Source organism: Scyliorhinus torazame, chromosome 1, assembly GCF_047496885.1.
Source record: "Scyliorhinus torazame isolate Kashiwa2021f chromosome 1, sScyTor2.1, whole genome shotgun sequence".
Lineage (NCBI taxonomy): Eukaryota > Metazoa > Chordata > Chondrichthyes > Carcharhiniformes > Scyliorhinidae > Scyliorhinus > Scyliorhinus torazame.
The window spans coordinates 186,205,131-186,220,570 of NC_092707.1; the positions used below are offsets into that span (position 1 = coordinate 186,205,131).

The 15,440-nt window shown below is 45.9% G+C and overlaps 1 protein-coding gene and 1 pseudogene across 1 annotated transcript in view; both read right to left on the minus strand.

Moving 5' to 3' along the window:
- csmd2 (CUB and Sushi multiple domains 2) overlaps positions 1-15,440 on the minus strand; it is a 995,459-nt gene that overhangs the window by 782,502 nt on the left and 197,517 nt on the right. Inside the window, exons 7-8 of the mRNA XM_072502405.1 lie at positions 8,206-8,309; positions 733-845 (exon numbers count right to left, since the gene is read on the minus strand). Of these exons, the coding sequence (XP_072358506.1) occupies positions 733-845; positions 8,206-8,309 (217 nt within the window). The remainder of the gene's footprint in view (positions 1-732; positions 846-8,205; positions 8,310-15,440) is intronic.
- On the minus strand, positions 8,392-8,592 carry LOC140430957 (U2 spliceosomal RNA; annotated as a pseudogene).

Below are 15,440 nucleotides of genomic sequence, written 5' to 3' on the forward strand. Positions count from 1 at the left end.
TGAAGCAACAGTGCGAACCACTGTGCTACCGTGCTGCCCTTATCTGCTTCAAATGATTCCGAACAGTTGCCTTAATGTCTTTTGCAATCCATTGCTTAGACCTTGTTAAAGTATAGCCTGTAAATTGTATACTGGTCCTTTTTAATCCTCAAAATATTCTTTGCAAGTAGCATCGTGTATTTCACATCAGACAGCGAGTTGGCACATTTACACCCTCAATTAGACCGCATACCATCTTTACCAAACACTGGAGGTTTTCCCAAGAACATTAGTTTTCAACCCTTGTCTGAGTAGCCACAACAACTTATTGTAGGCAAGTACCAGCCTCCACTGAGTTCCTTCTCACTGTTGGCGCTATTTTTGACATACCAAGTCTCTCTCAAACAATAAATGCAATTGCTGTCGAAGTGCACCAGATATGTTTTGAAACAATTCCTTTCCTCACCTCTTTAACTGAACTTCCATTCCTCATCCTCACCTTTTTTCCCCACTTGCTCAGCATCGGTTGCTTGTCTACAAGACTGCAAAGTTCCTTGAAAGATATCTGTATTAAGTCCCCTGGTAGGAATGCATGTTACATTTAGGGATGTTTGGAAGTCTATATTAATAAAAACCCTTTTGATAACCTCAACCTCAACAGCCTGTTTAGTTAATGATTGACAGTCAGAGGCAGCATTTTCTTTCCTTCAATGGTCTTTTTTTTCCTTAACTTTTCATTACTCTACACCATACCTGTATATACAGCCTTGAAACCCAGCAAACTGTTGGTCTCGTCAGTCTGGAACTGCAGCCACATCTGATTGCTCACACTCACAGTTAGGTCAGGAACATTCGTACCTGTCAAACTGCCAGGCAGAAAGTCAGAAAAACTGATTAATACAATCCAACTTCATTTAAAATGTCAGAAAATTAAACCAAATTCACATAATGATGGCTTCTCAGCTGTCACAAAAAGTGAAGTATAATTGAGCGGTGAATGTGATGATGATGTGATGAATTAATTAAGCCATTATCCGAGAGTGACTAATTCAGCAACCACTATCTTTTTGTATTCTCTCAATATTGTGCTTCCTGAGTTCTCAACTGAACACTTAGTGACAAAGATCACAGTTATTAAACGGCACCTTTAAATTTCTGAAAAGAATTTCACAAATTTCCGTTTTTTTGAGCACTTTGACAGCATTAACTTAGCTCTCTCCGCATATGAAATATGAAATGAAAATCGCTTATTGTCACAAGTAGGCTTCAAATGAAGTTACTGTGAAAAGCCCCTAGTCGCCACATTCCGGCACCTGTTTGGGGCGGCTGGTACGGGAATTGAACCGTGCTGCTGGCCTGCCTTGGTCTGCTTTAAAAGCCAGCTATTTAGCCCAGTGTGCTAAACCAGCCCCAGAGTGTGCTAAACTATCCCAATAAATCACCAAGGATGTGAATCTCGACAACCTGCTCCATGATTGAGAACCTCCTTCATGAGCACAAAATCTACATTAATGTAAGAGGGGGGGGGGCGGCAAAATTTGAACTCTCTCTGCCTTGGAGAAATCGGGAATTAAAATGAAATGGTCAGATTACTGCTCCTAAGCAACAGCTATCTTAAAGTCAAGGTACTGGTGGAGGAATCAGTTGGGAGCCTCATGCCCTTGCGTTAATCGTAAATAAGACTACCAAAGCCATTCTGACCACCCCTGTGGATACTCCACTTAGCGCAACTGTTGGGACAGATACAAAGACCAAGTAGTGGCTGGGAGCAGCGGGTTCTACAAGAAAAACTACTTCGAGCCAATGCTGCCCAGGACTTCCCCCACCTCGTTCTCTGTTTCCAAAACCCTTGCAGATCCCTCTCCTGATGCCACCCTCCATCCTGTCACCCCAAATTGGCTGAACTGCTTCTGATTGCCCATTTGGGACAAGTGGTTCACTGGCTACATTTAAGTGAGTCAGGCAATTTAAAACAGGCTGGATCTCCTGCCACAGCTCCCCAACCTGGCTGATTCTCCTTTGTTCCACCAATCAATTGCCTGGAGGTTAACATTGCCCCTGTAGCTGTTAAAAGCGTTTGAGTTGCTTTTTTCCCCATGTTTGTGCTGATATCCACTCGGTAGATGTGAGCTCCTTGACTGGGCCAGAGCGGTCTTCTCTAGTTGCAGCAGGTTTCGACTAGGACTGTTCTGCCGCCTAAACTTACTCATATCAAGAATCATTCCATGTCTTATAAAGGCCAAGAGTTTTTACTTTGGCTGCCATCAGCCATTTTGGCACAAATTGTATTTGTTTTCAGAAGGGATTTTATTTTTTTCTCAAATTAATGCATAAATTAACATTGACAAAAGTAAAATATGCCATGCAATTGACCGAAATTCAGGATGCTTTTTTCTTATATCTGATGCAGTTTTATGGGGTTAGGATAAAAAAGGTAATTATAAGGGATTTATATTTCTATGATAAATATTAGAAATAAGATATTGTTTTGGTGGTTTTAATTTAGTGTTTGTATATAAGGAAGGGTAAACCTATAGTTAGATTTATGCTAGACTAAAGGCCGGGATTCTCCCTTCTGGGGACTAAGTTGGGGAGAATTGGCGCCAACCACTCCGGCGTCAACAGCCCCCGAAAGTGTGGAATTCTCCCCACTTTCGGGGGCTAGGTGGACGCAGGAGGGGTTGCCGCCGCTCCAGCTGGCGCGGAAGGGCGTTATTCCGCACATGCGCAGACTGGCCAGCGTATTTTGCCGCATGCGCGGGGGGGTTCTCATCTCCCGCGCATGCAATGGCGGAGCCCGACAGGGGCCGGCGAGGAAGGAAGAAGTGCCCCCACGGAACAAGCCCGCCCACAGATCGGTAGGCCCCAATCGTGGGCCAGGCCACCGTGGGGGCCACCCCAGGGTCGGATCCCCCCGCCCCCACCCCACCCCGAAGACTGCCCCCGCCGGCAGGACTGGCCAAAAATGGACGGACACTTGGCCCATCGGGGCCCGGAGACGCGCCGGAGGGGCCGCTATCAACGGCCCCCGACCGGCATGGCGGGAATCCTGTCCCCGCTGCCGGAGAATACGGCAGGCTGCGTCGGGGCGAGATTCGGGCTGCCTCCCGGGGATTCTCCAACACGGCTGGGGGGGGGGGGGGGGGGAGAGAGAAAACCCACCCAAGGTGTTTGTGTTTGTTGGGGTTTTGGTTTCAATTCAAGTTGTGCTTGGAGAGGTTATGGCGTGAAAAGTAACCAAGCTTTCAGAAGCATAAAGTCATTGCTTAGAGACCAGGGGGTTACTTGGATTTGGATTTGATTCATTGTCACGTGTACTGAGGTACAGTGAAAAGTATTATTCTGCGTACAGTCCAGACAGATTGTTCCACACATGAAAATACATAGGACATAAAATACAGAGACATGGGCATCAGGTGAAGCAAATGGAGTGTAGTACTACTCAGTAGCGAAGATGTGTTAAGAGGTCAGTTCAGTCCATAAGAGGGTCATTCAAGAGTCTGTTAACAGCAGGGAAGAAGCTGTTTTTGAACCAGTTAGTGCATGTTCTCAGACTTTTGTATCTCCTGCCCGATGGAAGGGAGAATAACCTGGGTGGGATGGGTCTTTGATTATGCTGCACTCTTTCCCAAGGCAGCGGGAGGTGTAGACAGTTTAAATCGATGGGAGATGGTTTTGCGTGATGGACTGGGGTGTGTTCACAACTCTGTAGTTTCTTGCGGTCATGGGCCGATCAGTGGCTGGACTAGGTTGTGATACAGCCAGATAGGATGCTTTCTGTGGTGCATCTGTAAAATTTGGTAAGAGTCAATGTGGACATGCCGAATCTCCTTACTTTCCTGAGGAAGTGTAGGCCCGGTTGTGATTTCTTGGTCATAGAGTTGGCGTGGGTTAACCAGGAACGATTGCACGTGATGTGCACACCTCGGTGTTTGAAGCTGTCAACCATCTCTACCTCAGCACCTTTGATGCTGACAGGGGCATGTATGATATTTTGCTTCCTGAAGTCAATGACTGGCTCCTTAGTTTTGCTGACGTTGAGGGAGAGATTGTTGTTGTTACACCACGCCACTATGATCTCTAACTCCCTCCTGCACTCTGACTCATCGTTGTTCGAGATCCGACCCACTACAGTCGTGTCATCTGCCAACTTGTAGATGGAGTTGGAGCCACATTTTGCCACGCAGTCGTGGGCATATAGGGAGTATAGTAGGGGGGTAAGTACGCAGCCCATTATGTTTAAGCCTTGCCACAACTGCTGAGAATCCGTGACTCTAGTTTAGTCTGGTATTGTCTCTTGGCATCCCTGATGGCTTTGTCAAGGTCATACCTAGATTCTTGTATAGGTCAGGGTCACCTGTCTTGAGTGCTTCAGACCTGGCCTTTAGTGGGGAGTGAATCTCCCAATTAAACCATGGTTCCTGGTTGGAGAACGTATGGGCTACCTTCTTTGACACAAAATCTTCTACCCACTTGCTGATGAAGTCCTGTGATGGTGGTAGCATACTCGTTTAGGTTGGCTGCTGAGTTCTTGAATATGGACCATTCCACTGACTTGAAGCAGTCGCATAGGAGCTCTTCTGTTGCCTCGGACCAGCATTGCATGACCTTCTTAACCGGATTCTCCCCCTTCAGTTTCTGCTTGTGTGCCGAGAGAAGGAGCCGATTGTCACATGAGAGTTAACAAACTCCACTCCCAAAAAAGACATGCATCTTATGGCCCGATTTTCTGAAGTACGATTGCGGGATGGATCAGTAAGTACCTTTGATGTTTGCAGTCGTGTCCCGGGGTTCCGCGAGGAAGGGTCTATATTCTGGATCCTCGCGTGGGGTTTCCACCACTTTGGGGGTCGTGTCCGGGTTTGAGTCGCAGGCATGGTCTTCCTGGGTCAGTATGGGCCGAGTCTTGTGTTTGGTTCCAGCGTTGGTGGTCTGGTCTGGTGGTCCTGGAATCGGGCCTTGGAGTAGGTCTGGTCAGGCCTCTTTCCACTTTCTAGTGGGAAGGGATCTCCTTTTGACCTTTGGAGCCAAGGAAGTTGGATATGAGACACCAGGGAGTGAACATCTCTAAACTCGGCCAGATGAAAAACTGGGCAGGATAAGGAGGCTGAAAAATGCAGATTTTCCAAAGAATCAGATAAAGTCCAGACAACTAGGGAATTGGGAAAGAATGGCTGAGGAAGACTGAAGTTAAGGGAACAGAGACCAAGAAACTGAACAAGGTATTGTTCAGGGGAATTTAAGGGAAAAGGGAGTAGAATAGACAGCTGCCGTAACAAGATTTAAAGTGGAAAAGCAGACTGCAGAGGTAAAGCAAATGTTTGGAGCCATCTTAATACAGCCTGCGAATCAATTGTTAAAACAATTGTAAAGAGTTTGTGCAGTCCAGACAAAGAAATCATGAAGGGGATATATGAAACCTGGAATAGAGCAGACACTTTGTTTGAAAGAGAAGTTTGGAAAGCCTGGAATGGATTCATAATGCAAACAGCTGATGGAATGCAGTTGTTGTGAAAGACTATTTTGAAGCATGTCTTTTTTGGGAGTGGAGTTTGTTAACTCTCATGTGACAATTGGCTGCGGGGGATATTGAGGAGAAATCCACGGAAAGTCACTCTGGTTCAGATTGAAGTGTGTCTTACCACAGCCAGTCTGAGTGTTACTGTGACCGTTGCTTCACAGCGCCAGGGTCCTAAATTTGATTCCTGCTTGGTCTCTGTGCGCAGTCTGCACGTTCTCCCTACATGGGTTTCCTCTGGATGCTCCGGTTTCCTCCCACAAGTCCTGAAAGACGTACGTCAGATAATTTCGACATTCTGAATTATCCCTCTGGTGTACCCGAACAGGCGTCAGAATGTGGCAACTAGGGGATTTTCACAGTAACTTTATTTTAGTGTAATGTAAGCCTAATTGTGACAATAACGATTATTATTATATACATTGTAACTCATATTAACCTTAACATATGTGTATATTGGTGAAGCTAAGGGAGAGTAGAGGAGTATGGGATCATATTAAACTTCTGGGGCGAGATTCTCCGATCTCCCGCCGGGTCGGAGAATCGCCGGGAGCTGGCGTGAATCCCGCCCCCGCCCCGGTTGCCGAAGTCTCTGTCACCGGATATTCGGCGGGGGCGGGAATCGCGCCGCGCCGGTTGGCGGGCCCCCCCCCCGTGCGATTCTCCGGCCCGAATGGGCCGAAGTCACGCCGATAAATTGCCTGTCCCGCCGGCGTAGATTAAACCACCTACCTCACCGGCGGGACAAGGACGTGCGGGCGGGCTCCGGGGTCCTTGGGGGGACACGGGGCAATCTGGCCACTGGGGGGTGCACCCACGGTGGCCTGGTCCGCGATTGGGGCCCACCGATCCGCGGGCGGGCCTGTGCCATGGGGGCACTCTTTCCCTTCTGCCTTTGCCACGGTCTCCACCATGGCGGAGGCAGAAGAGACTCCCTCCAATGCGCATGCGCGGGAATGCCGTCAGCGGCCGCTAATGCTCCCGCGCAAGCGCCGCCCGGAGATGTCATTTCCGCGCCAACATGCGGGGTACCAAAGGCCTTTTCCGCCAGCTGGCGGGGCGGAAATTCGTCCGGCGCCGACCTAGCCCCTTAAGGTTGGGGCTCGGCCCCCAAAGATGCTGAGCATTCTGAACCTTTGGGGCGGCGCGATGCCCGACTGATTTGCGCCGTTTTGGGCGCCAGTCAGCGGACATCGAGCTGTTTCCCGAGAATTTCGCCCCATGTGCTTCATAATTTTTTTTATTGTTGTTAAAAACTAATTAGCAGTCTTGTGACGATAAGTAAAAGTTACAGGGCAGGATTCTCCGCATCGAAATGGCGCTCAGCGCGGGAACGGAGAAAGAGCGTCAACCCCGAGATCGGATCCGCACCACTCCTGCGATTCTCCGGTCCCCGGAGAATCACCGCCTATCGGGCGTGCGCGGTCGACGCGGCGCCAGTCGGGGGCCATTGAAAAGACCCCTGCAGCGATTCTCCAAGTGCAGATGGCCGAGTTCCCAACGGTGTGGTTCTCTCATGGCACTCGGCGTAGCGGCTGCGGACTCAGTCCACGGCCGCCTTGTTGGGGGGGGGCAGGAAGATCATTCACCAGGGGGAGGCATCCAGGACGGCCAGGATATCGATATCCTGGCCGTCCTGGACGCCCCCCCGGCCACTGATCTGCGGGCACTGGCGATCTGGGGGGTCCTGGGGGAGGCCTATTTTCTTTGTGCCGGTCCGCAGTATGGGTCGGCCATCTCGTGCGGGGCGGTCGACACAGGCCCACCATGCATATGCGTGGACACCCGACTGGAAGTGCAGTGCCACTCTCCAAGTAAGTCCAGAGTGATTTGCGCGCATTTTTTCACATGCGTGGGGACATAGCCCCATTATTGGAGAATCCCGCCCCAGGTCTTTTGAGCCAGGGTTCCATTCTGGAATCTTCCTTTCCAGTTAAAGCACACCAGCTGGGATCATAACAAAAGATATGGGTTGAATTCTCCGCTGTCGGGATGCTCCGTTTTGCCGGCATCCCGGGGGTTTCCCGACGGCGTGTGTCTATCCCACAATGGGAAACCCCATTGACCAGCCGACAAAACCGAGAATCCCGACAGCGAGCTGAACCAGAAATCTGGAGCGGCAGGACGAAGAAACCCCCCTAAAGTCTCAAATCCAGCTATCCAAAAACTAGAGATGTCTGAAAAACCAGACCTGTTTACACGGGGCCATGCATGCACTTTAATTCTAATTAAAATGAATAAAATAACTTATTAGCTTGTTTGGGTCGGTGCTGCATTGGTGTGCCAGACTCATTGCACACCTGTGCTCTGAACGATCTGACCCCATCTAATTCTCCTGACCCGGAATCCAGCATGGACTCGGTGGCCAAGGTTGCCAGTTTTGAGACATTATCAGCATCAATACTAATCACTGAATTATCGTAAAGAAGTAACCAATAAATTGTGTCGAAACCAATACTTGCGAGCATATTGACTTTAAATAACTGAAAATGACATTAAAGAAGAAGCTACCTGAAACCATTTATCAATACTTTGCCCATTAGCCTTTTGTCTTTATTAAAACAAATAATTTGTCTTGTAAACAAGTGTAATTAGTGGACATTTTCTGTCTCCAATTCTGTACATTGAATTAGGTGAAGAGAATTTGGCAATAATTAAACACATTTTGCATTTGACATAATTCATGGATGAGTACGATCATTACTTACACATGAAGCACTGTTTTCTGTTCTCCAGGCTGCCCTCCGTCCCCAACCGTTAGTGTGTCATAGCCTCTTTCCAATTCAAATGCATCAAAAGTGAGCTTTATGACCTATCAGGAAGTAAGTTTAACACATTGATGAAGCTACTGGCAGTAGTTGTGAACAATAATCAGAACAAATTCAGTCTTATTACATTTTTTCTGAGTTATAAAGCCAGAGCTCAGAGTGTGGACAGAGGGGAACCCCTAATCCAGCTCATTGCCTGCTCCAAAAAAACAATTCAAATTCAAATCCAATTCAATTCATGGTCCCCACAAGGGAGACATACCAGATCTGAGCCAAAACTCAGAGCAGATACTACACTTGATCTGAGCCAAAAGGCCGCAGTCTTATTAACTGTATGGAGCAGCTAAGATGCTCTCATCAGGGGAAGCATCTCTACATATTTAATGCAGCATTCCCCAAGACCAGAAACAAATGGGGTTGACATGGGTCTCCCCCACTGGCTGGACAGCGGGTGACAGCCGCACCACTTTCCCCCTCCCTCCTCTTAGGAATGGCTTACATATTAAATTCGTCCAGACATTGTCAATGATGGGCTTTCCCTTGGATCAAGACCCTCTGGAGCAAAATGTCTTTCCACCAAGAGATGCCAACCAGTGGCCAGCAGGTCGATTGAATATCAATACCATCGGGGAGGCGGTGACTGCTGCTGATATGACACTCATACCTAGTATTGTCATTGGACCCCAAGGCATAGGTATGTGATGGGTGTCATGCAGTGGGGATTACAGAGGGGGCGAAGGGGTGTCATGCGGTGGGGATTGTTGGGGGGGGGGGAGAGAAGGGGCATCATTTGGTGGGGGTTGCAGAGGGGGGGGGGGAGAATTGGGGGCAACATCAAGAGAGGACATTGGCTCTCAGCCCATCTGTGCCAGGCTCCACCATCAAAAAGAGCACCTTTGGGTGAGGAGCTTCTGGGAGCTTGCAAGCACACATTTGCTTATTGCCCTCCTCTCCTGGTGAATTCTCCACTTGCTGCTGAATTCATTCCAATGGCAGCTAGATGCGGCTCTTAAGTGGGCATTAATTAGGGTAGAAGGGAGGGGCATGGTTACCCTCAACTTCCTGCATTGATTAAATGCTATTCTACCACCAAGCTCTCCCAAATTAAGTTCCGTATTAATTTGGACCATGTTATAGGTGGTAGATTGAAGACACTTTAACTTCTCTCCACTTTGATACCCATTCCATCCAACACCCCTTTTTCTTCTTCCTCTATCCTAGTTTATACTTGCATAGGCAATTTTTACAATGGCAATACAACACTCAGGTTATGAAGTTCGCCTGATTCATAAGTGTTTGTGACAACAATTTTCATTTACTGAGTCATAAGTCAACAAAACACTAATTTCTCTTCTATCCACTTGTATCAAAGTGGTTTTGCATCCTAAGCACAATTTGACCAAGAATGAGTTGATACTGCTCCAAATTCATCTCACTATGAACCCTTATAGCCAGGGTAGAGACATGGCTGTCTAGGCAAGACTAGTCTCAATAGGTATTTCTCCATCCACCCAAAATGGGACCTTTTGATAAAATCTGGGATAGAGTTTCTGCATTTGCCATAAATTGTGTTCACGAGTTGCATTCGTTTTGAGAAGGTTTCTTTCATTTTTCAAGTTTGTATTTTGATGAACACACAATCTGCCAGGAAACAGTGCAACACTTCAGAATTTTTCCAAAGTTTTTTGCTTTAAAATATATTCCTTGATATATTTAAGGCTGGTAAAGCTTGATTTTAATACAGCTGAATGCAGTCTATCACAAAAATTGTTTAAATCAGTGTGTCTGGTGCCCACTTGTTGAGTGGTCCAATTTTAGATATCTGGGAATGACTTATTTTTTAAAGGAGACAAACCACATTGTCATGTGAGGGTCCCTTTAAGAAAAGTAAGTTTTATAAAAGGCTGCAGTGATGTCACTGTGTGGGTGGATCTGGGCCGTGATTCTGTCTTTTACTTTAGTTTTGAGCTGGAAGCTGCTTTGTGGCTGGGTTTTTTGGTTTTGTTTTCAGTTGGGAGCTGCATTCAAACAAAGAAGGTGTATTTTTGGTCTCTCTCTCTGCATGCTAAAGAATATCTCCAGGCCACTTGATGACTTCAAAGTAATACTTGTTTTGATAGAAAAAGGGTGTTTGGCTTATGGATATTGTTAGGAAAGTTATTAAGTGTTACCTATAGAGTGCTGTATCTTTGGAGGGGGGGGGGTATTTGTGTTGGTAGTTGATAAGATATTTACTGTGTGTTTATAAAAAGTTGACTGGATTCATAGAATAAACATTGTTTTATTTAAAAATACTTAAGATCTCTGTTGCATAACACCTGGAAATTGGCCCCTTGTGCTCCTCATAACCAAAATCTATTAGAAGTTGTCAGTCAGGTGAACTCCATGATATACTTTGGTGTTCTCTAAACTTTGGCCCATAATAACATACAAGTCACATTAGTATCCAATTGAAAACAAACCCAAAAGCATTTAAGAACAAGCATTTATTCAGTCTGAGGACAAGACCTGTTTTGTGAGCAAGGCTGGCATTCTAACATTCAAATGAAAACAAAATACTGTGGTTGCTGGAAATCTGAACAACAAATTAAAATGCTGGGTAAACTCAGCAGTTCTGCAGAAGGGACATATGGACTTAAAATGTTAACTCTGTTTCTATCCCCACAGATGTTACCAACCTGCTGAGGTCATCCAGCACTATTTTGTTTTTATTTCTGGTTTCTAACAAGGTGACTTGGCTTTTGCAAACAGCCCTGCAGTAAATACACTCATGGTTGACTTTAAAAACATAAAAAATAGGAGCAGGTGGAGGCCATTTGAGCTTGCTGCCATTCATTATGATCATGGCTAATCATCTAATTCAATAGCCTGATCTTGCCTCCCCCCACATCCACACCGCCCGCCCCCCAAATATCTTTTAGCCCCTTCGCCCCCAAGTGCTATATCTAACTGCTTCTTTAAAACATACAATGTTTTGGCCTCAACTGCTTTCTGTGGTAGTTAATTCCACAGACTGACTACCTGCTGGGTGAAGATATTTCTCCTCCTCCTCAGTCCTATACGGTGAATTAGACATTCTGAATTCTCCCTCAGTGCACCCGAACAGGCGCCGGAATGTGGCGACCAGGGGCGTTTCACTTCATTGTAGCGTTAATGTAAGCCTACTTGTGACAATAAAGATTATTATTATAATTTGTGCTTAAAATCACATTTGGGGATACTTTGTTCCCACTTTCGCCATGAGCGCAAATGGCAATGTGACTGCAAAATTCTGCAAGAATTGGAAAATGAGATTCTTGTCAGCGAGATCTAGCTTTCCAATTTTTTTTTTTTTTAAATTTTCCTACCCCTTGCTAGAAAGGGCAGAACCTCATTTAAATGTTTTACCTGCCTTTTTTCCCCCAGGGAAGGGATTCACCCACTCGCCAGTGGCTGAGGGCAGAGGAGGTTGCCTCATTGCTGGAGGGGGGTTGGATTTAATGCGGCCCTTCAAAATCAGGCCCGTCTAAAGGCAGAAACCATGCCCCCATAATTTCTCTGCAGAATGTTGCAGATAATCTGGAGAGAAAACTCAGCTGCTGTGATGAATGGTTACTGTACCCTTAACACCATGTAGGTGATGCCCCTTTAACACCGGGTTTGGAACACTGAGGGACTCCACCTCCGACTCCGCCCACCAGGGAGCCGTATATAAGGTGACACCCTGTAGGTGGCTCTCAGTAAGCACACGTCTCGGTCACTGACTAGTTCTCTGCTTATTAAAGCCTTCATTTACAATTCTACACTCTCGTGTCATTGTTGAGGGTACTACAGCTGCGCAGCTGGAGTGGTCCACGCTGTTTTTTTCACTCCAGCCATGCACAGGGTGCAAGATTCTGCCTGAGATCTTTTGCGATCGTTTTAGCCAATTCCTGCAAAGTTGCACTGAAAAAAAGCAACACAGCCTGGTGGAAACACCAGGCCGCTGAAAGGATCAATAAGTCTGATTTTGCTACATTAATTTTGAATCTACATATGTAGGAGATCACAACAATTTCACAATGCCACATTTGGTGATATTTGTCTTGTTAACAAAACAAAACCCTGTGCAATTTTCCTGTTGCTTCCTGCTTAGTACATACATTTTAGGAGACATACTTGTCTAATACAAGGAACCAGTATCCAAACGAACCTAGAACTGCACATTTCAGTAAAGTTTTATCGAACCAACAGCATGTACAACAATGCCATTTCAACTAATAGGTATATTGCAGTCAATACCAATCAGGTTATAAATGAGTGCACTAACTGAACAGACATGACATGAAGGCCAGCCCACATACATTCTGACAGAATAGGTACTCTTTAGAGTTATTGAAACATGATTAAATTGTACCCACTAATATGAAGGTTAGGTGAGGCTATAAAAAAATGGTGCGATGTTTTAACCATACGATTCATATATACCAGTAGATTAGATAGAATCATAGAATCCCTGCAGTGCAGGAGGCCATTCAGCCCATCGAGTCTGCCCCGACCATCGGAAAGAGCATCCTGCCCAGGTCCACTCCCCTGCCTGATCCCATAACCCAATAACCCCACCTAACCTGCACATGTTTGAACAGCAGTGGGCAATTTAGCATGACCACTCCACCTAACCGGCACATCTTTGGACTGTGGGAGGAAACCGGAGCACCCAGAGGAAACCCACACAGATACAGAGAGAAAGTGCAAACACCACACAGAAAGTAACCAAAGGTTGGAACTGAACCTGGGTCCTGACGCTGTGAGACAGTGGTGCTAACCACTGTGCCACCGTGTCACCCAGACCTCAGATCTTAGAGTAATTTCAAATGATGTACTTTGGTTACATGTAACAGAAATGGTTTTAACAGTAAATATAATGGAATGAGATACAGATACAATATCTCAAATGCTGCAACACCCAGACTCAAGGCTGTGCTGAATTTTGGATATTGCTAGATATCAGGTTGGGCGAATTGGAGTGTGGGTAGTTCAGATGATGCTGGGTCCTGTGGGAGTCAAGGATTGCTTGCAACACAGGACAGGTCAAGCACAATGACCTGTCCTGTTGCTAACTAGTCCTAAGCCACACTGAATTCCTCATTATCAACGTTCTGGGGCTTACCATCGACCAGATGCTTCGCTGGACCAGCCAATTAATTACTGTGGCTACAAGAGCAAGTCAGATGGTGGGAATTGTGTGGTGAGTAATTCGACTCCTGACTCCCCAACGCCTGTCCATCAGCTAAAACACATAAGTCAGGTATGTGGTGGAATGCTCGGCACTCCTTCAGGCGAGTGAACTCCAACAACACTGCAGAAGCTCAACACCCATCAGGGACAAAACAGTTGATTGACAACCCATCCATCACCTTAAACACTCCCTCCTTTCACCACTGACCCACACAGGGAATGGGGGGTCTACCTTTTCTCTGCAGTAACTCCCCATGGACCTTTGAACAGCACCTTCCAAATCCAAACATTATCACTCTGCAGGACAAGGGCAGCCAATGCAACACCACCATCTGCCAAGTTTCCCTCCAATGCACACAACATCTAGACTTGTTCCTTCATTATCACTGGGTCAAAATCTTGGAATGACCTCTCTAACAGCAGTGTGGGTGTATCCACACCACACTAGACTGCTGCAGTTCATTTGGTTCATGAAAACATCTCAAGGACAATTGGTGTTGGGTAAGACATACTGGTCTTGCCAGTGACACCCAAACCCAATTACTTTTTTTTTACACAATTAGAGGGATTTCCAGCACTCCTGGACCTGGAGAGGAGCAGACAACCAGATGAGTTGCTACTGTACAACACCAGGGGGAAATGTAGGAAAATAATTCAGTCTGTGAGCTCCATGTCACTGACATTTGAAAACAATGAGAAAAATATTGTAATGCCATTAAACAAGTTCACTGAGAAATAACTTGCAGTTGATCACAAGGAAAATCTACTTGTGTATACAATTGCACTTTTATTGATTAATTAATTAAGATGAGTCGGTGATATTGTAAGGGTTCTGTTTATTCCCTTATTTTTACTTTATTTCCCTTTCTTTTGCCGCTACATTTTTCATCCATCTTAATGGACATGTGTCTTTAAGGCATCTTGTGCCTTTAATTCAAGCAGACGCCTGTGCTGCTTTAAACTGGAGTTGTGGGTGGCGGGCACCAATGACAGAGATTGGCTGGGACTCCGTTTGATTGATTTAGCTAGTGGCCAATGAATTAGCCGAAAAGGCTGTGCTCTGTCTGGTACCAAGATTGGATTCTGTCCCACTGGAATATTTTCGAAGGTTGCAATGTTTTTGGTTTGGTTTCAGTTTGACTCCTGGCAGCCCCAAGGAAGGTCCGCCTATTCACTTCTTTCATTTTTCTCCAGGAAGACTTCGGAACTGGGAGAAAGCAAATTTATCTACACGAGAACCATTACAGGCTGTGCAGGAAAAGTCTATAATCTCTGAATTCTCCCCAAAAAAGCTGCCTGTGTCTGTATGTCTCTCTAACACGCTCTCATTTATGAGCATACTGCAAAGACAGCATGCTAGGAACTATCAGGAACAAAGACTCTTCTCTTTCACTTATTTTCTTTACCCCTTTCCACACCTCTGTGTTTGTCTGTCTTGTGTGTGCGCGCGTAGATCATGGGAGGCCAGTTAAAGTGGGAGTTAGATTAATGAATAGTTAACCAACTGTATCTGCTGTGTATTTCATTATTGTTCTTGTATTAAGTAAACAGTAATTGTGTTTAGATTACACACCTGGTGACTGTATTTATTGGGCAGCAAGGGCCAAAGACTTTGGGTATTTTTATAATAATTATTGGTTAATTCACTTGTGTTGTGACTCCGGGATGAGTGGGGCTGGAATTGACCGTGCACTTGCCCAGGGTGTCGTAACAATATGGATAAGAAAAAAAGCAATTATAAGGCACTAACTAAGTGGATTGTCCTTTACTGGCACAGATGCATTATGGGCTGAGTGCTGCAAAATATTTTTGATTCTAAGACAGCAAATATTAAAATCTGCCACCTGTAAGCCAGCAATACTCTCAAAGGTGTGTACTGATCCAGGGTTTTAGCCCTGCTATTGATTTCAGCAGCAAGCTATGCTTCATCTTGCATCTTGTTCCAAAGGGAGGCTGTCTTCCTCTGGCCTCTTGCCAAA